This window comes from Odocoileus virginianus, unplaced genomic scaffold (genome assembly GCF_023699985.2).
Source record: "Odocoileus virginianus isolate 20LAN1187 ecotype Illinois unplaced genomic scaffold, Ovbor_1.2 Unplaced_Scaffold_6, whole genome shotgun sequence".
NCBI classification, from domain to species: Eukaryota; Metazoa; Chordata; class Mammalia; order Artiodactyla; family Cervidae; genus Odocoileus; species Odocoileus virginianus.
In genome coordinates this window covers 536,342-540,227 of record NW_027224268.1, presented here as the reverse complement: position 1 = coordinate 540,227, position 3,886 = coordinate 536,342, and the positions used below count along the sequence as shown (strand labels likewise).

At 53.9% G+C, this 3,886-nt stretch overlaps 1 protein-coding gene across 1 annotated transcript; it reads right to left on the bottom strand.

Moving 5' to 3' along the window:
• Positions 1-1,117: 1,117 nt before the first annotated feature.
• Positions 1,118-3,315, bottom strand: LOC110133061 (TAF5-like RNA polymerase II p300/CBP-associated factor-associated factor 65 kDa subunit 5L). The gene is made up of 2 exons (XM_070462613.1): positions 2,628-3,315; positions 1,118-2,552 (listed from the first exon to the last, which is right to left on the bottom strand). Exons 1-2 carry the CDS (start codon positions 3,280-3,282, stop codon positions 1,447-1,449), a joined length of 1,761 nt encoding a protein of 586 aa, XP_070318714.1. The 5' UTR covers positions 3,283-3,315; the 3' UTR covers positions 1,118-1,446.
• Positions 3,316-3,886: the final 571 nt, after the last annotated feature.

The window sequence follows — 3,886 nt, the reverse complement described above, 5'->3', positions numbered from 1 at the left end:
GCTGCTGCTTAACTTCTTTTTTAAAAAGATTAACATTTAAATTGGAGGATAATTGCTTTATAATACTGTGATGGTTTTTGCCATACATCGACATGAATCAGCCACAGGTACACATGTGTCCCCCATCCTGAACCCCCCTCCCACCTCCCTCCCCACCCCATCCCTCTGGGTTGTCCCAGAGCACTGGCTTTGAGTGCCCTGCTTCATGCATCGAACTTGCACTGGTCATCTATTTTACATATGGTAATATACATGTTTCAATGCTATTCTCTCAAATCATCCCACCCTTGCCTTCTCCACAGAGTCCAAAAGTCTGTTCTTTTTTGGAAACTAAATATATTTTAATAAAAACCAAAATACAAAATAACTATTTTCAGAAAACAGAAATATTTAATCTTTTTCCCACAAATTAGAAGTCGCTTCATCCTCAGAGCATAGTTTTCGATACATGTGTTTGTACCTAAGATTTGTTTCACAGACTATTCATTAAACTGCTATTGCAAAGTAGAAGTGGGCGGGACCATCTCAGGAGGAAAAGATGTAGGAAAAGCCACACCTCAGAATCATTTGGAAATTCAACATTTTCTAATTTTATCTTTTGACTTCTCACTGCTAAGTATTTTCATTTCTTTACCACAATCTGTCCTTTCAAGAGACAGAATTGTTAATAGAAGTGCAGACACGAAAAGAATCTTTCTTTCCCACCCCTGCTGCAAAAGCCCAAGACTTTCTCAAACAAACCCACCCACCCCCTTCCTGAAACATGTCATCCAGAGTGATCCATCTGTCACCCAGAAATTTTCCCTTTCCCCCAATACACTATGCGACCAAGTTCTGTGACTTCCCGGCACCACTAAATTCCAAGTATCACAGCCAGTGCCAGAAGTAAAACCTGAAAGATGAGAGCAGCAAAGGCCCCCTCTGCCAGTGCTAGGTTTCTTCTCAAGAATAATTATAACAGTAATCATAAAAAAAAAAAAAAAAAAAAACCACCCTGGTTCTCTGTAATCAGGGAAAAAAGAAAGGCATTTGCCAGGATGACCCTGCCCCCTTCCTACATCCCACCCCTGCATTCCTACCGGGATGGAGTTCCTTCCACCCAGTACCCCTGCAGCACTGCTCCTGGCGAGGGCATCTGGCAAACATCCTCCAGCCAAGTGCAGCCCTGGCAAGGCGAGGACACCTTGGCACCAAAGACAGGAAGGGGCCGCTGGAGGACACAGCGGCATCTCCAGGATTTCTGATCCCCCGTTTGTTCCCCGTTACCACCCTGCCTCCCCCTGTCCTTCCACACCTGGGGGCTGAATGGAGGGTGGTGGCTTCGGGCCATCTGCGGGGCAAGGGGGGACACGGGGAGTCTTAAAGTCAGTGACCCCATCGGTCTGTCCTAAGACTTGCTGTCTGGAAGCGTTCACACTGCCCAGGCCGTTACCTCAAAGGTACAAATCAGTGTTCCTGCTTTTCTTCTCTGATTCCAGTCACCAGCAGGAGGTTGCAGGTCATGAACTGCACATTCAGCACAGTGTTCATCTGGCTGGTGTAAACGCCTAGGAGCTCACTGGACGAGCCATCGGCGGGCGTGCTGCTTTGCTTGTTGATGTCCCAGATACGCACTGAGTTATCCATGGATGCTGACGCGATCAGGCTGCTGTCCGGGTTGAAGGTGACACTGGTGATGTCATCCGTGTGGCCCTGTAGCTCTTTGTAAAGGGTCCCAGACGCCAGGTCCCACAGCTTCAGCAGCTGGTCTTCGCCCGCCGACACCAGGTACTTACCGTTGGGGGAAAAGGCCAGGGAGCGCACGGTGCCGTGGTGGCCGGTGAAGAGCCTCACCAAGTTCCCCTGCTGGGTGCTCCACAGCCGCACCGTCTTGTCTGTCGAGCCCGTGGCTAAATAGTTTGAATTGGGGTGGAACCTGACGCAGTCCACATCCGCCAGGTGCCCGGCATAGATTCGCAGTGGGTACGTACGATCAAACGACCACAGCTTCGCCGTGCGGTCACGGGATGCACTGGCAAAGAACAGGTTGTGCGGGCTGATGTCCAGGTCCCACACGGGGTAGGCGTGGCCCTGGTACCGCACGGTATTGGTGAAGCTGCCCAGGTCCCAGTACCTGATGGACGTGTCTTCAGAGCAGGAGAGCAGCGCAGAGCTGTCCGGGAGGAACCTGGTGCCGTACACTGGCCCGCAGTGTCCCCGCAGGACCTTCAGCTCCTTGGCTGCCTTGTCCTCATCGTCGTCCTCGGGGATATCATAAGTCAAGTCGATGCGGGACGCGTCTACTTGATGGGGGTTGGGTTTAAACTTCTTGGAAGTCAGACTCCACAGTTTTATACAGGAGTTGTCAAAGCCCGCGGCGAGCAGCTTGCTGTCCGGGGAGGCCTCCGCCGTATTCAGCTGCTGCGCAGTGTTGTAGAAGGCGTAGGAGTAGATGGTGATGAGGGAGGGGGGGCCATCCTGGACGCACTTGATGGTCTCCTGAAGGATGTCCAGCTCCTCTTCCTTCTGCAGGATGTACTTGGGCAGGTCGGTGGACTCCAGGCCGCTGCCCTGGCCGCTGGAGGGGCCGGCGCTGGAGGGGCCGGCGCTGGAGGGGTCGCCACTGGAGGGGTCGCCACTGGAGGGGTCACCACTGGAGGGGTCGCTGCTGGCGTAGAGCTGGGAGTCCATCCTCTCGGCAGGCTGCACGTCCAGGTGGATGTGACAGGTGAGGACTCTGAACAGCGCGGTGTTGTTGTCACTATGGAGGTAGTGGAGAAGGTAGTTGTAGCTGTCTTCTGACAGACGAACCACGTACTTACTGTCCAGGAAGGCCCGCAGCTGGAAGTTAGACATGATGTCTTGGCTGGTCTGGGTGGCCTGGAGCTGCTCGATGACGTCCTTCTGGCTGGCGTTCTGCAGAAACATTCCATGGAAGCGGCTGTAAAAGCTTTCCACTGTGCTCTTCGGACTGTTCTGGACCAGGTTGAGATGGAGGTAGACAAAGAGAGGGTAGAGGAGAGGCATCACTTCGTGGCTGTGCTGGGAGTCAGAATCGGTGAGAAAATTCCGCAGCCGTCCGAACTGTACTTCATACTGCTGGGGCTCTGCCTGGCCAGGGGCTACAGACACTGTGTTGGCACAACCAGATTCTGACTGGACTGCGAGGCTGGCAGCCATATCCTGGATGTTCTGTGACAGTCGCCGGATTTTCTTCGGTGGGCCATCGTTGCCCCAGTACTGCCGGCGTTTGAGGTAGCCGGACACGGCGGTCTGCATCTGGTCGGTGGGGGACCGTTCCATGACTGAAGATCCCAGGCGGCTTCTGCTTCCTGTGCCGGCCTCTGCCACCAGGGTCGCCCCACAACCGCTTCCGTCTCCGCTGAGAAAGGCTCGCTTGCCACTGGCTCTCTCCCGGCAGGCAGCCACCCCTCAACCAACCGACGCCGCCCTGCCCCGCCCCCACCCCACGCCGCCCCGCCCCCACGCCGCCCCGCCCTACCCATCCCTCTCCTCCCCCACACCCCTGTCCGCACGTGGTCGCTCTGGGCAGCCGCCCTCTGACTGACTAATGCGCAGAGCCGTCGCGGGCTGGGCTGGCCACTGGTGCCCAAAAGTCTGTTGTTGTTTTTATGTATAATTTATGTATTTATTTCAATTGGAGGATAATTACTTTACAATATTGTGATAGTTTGTGCCATACATCGACATGAATCAGCGACAGGTACACATGTGTCCCACCATCTTGAACCGCCACCCCACCCCCCACCTCCCTTCCCACCCTATTCCTCCGGGTTGTCCCAGAGCACCGGTTTGAGTGCCCTGCTTCATGCATGAACTTGCACTGGTCATCTGTTTTACATATGGTAATATACATGTTTCAGTGCTATTCTCTCAAATCATCCCA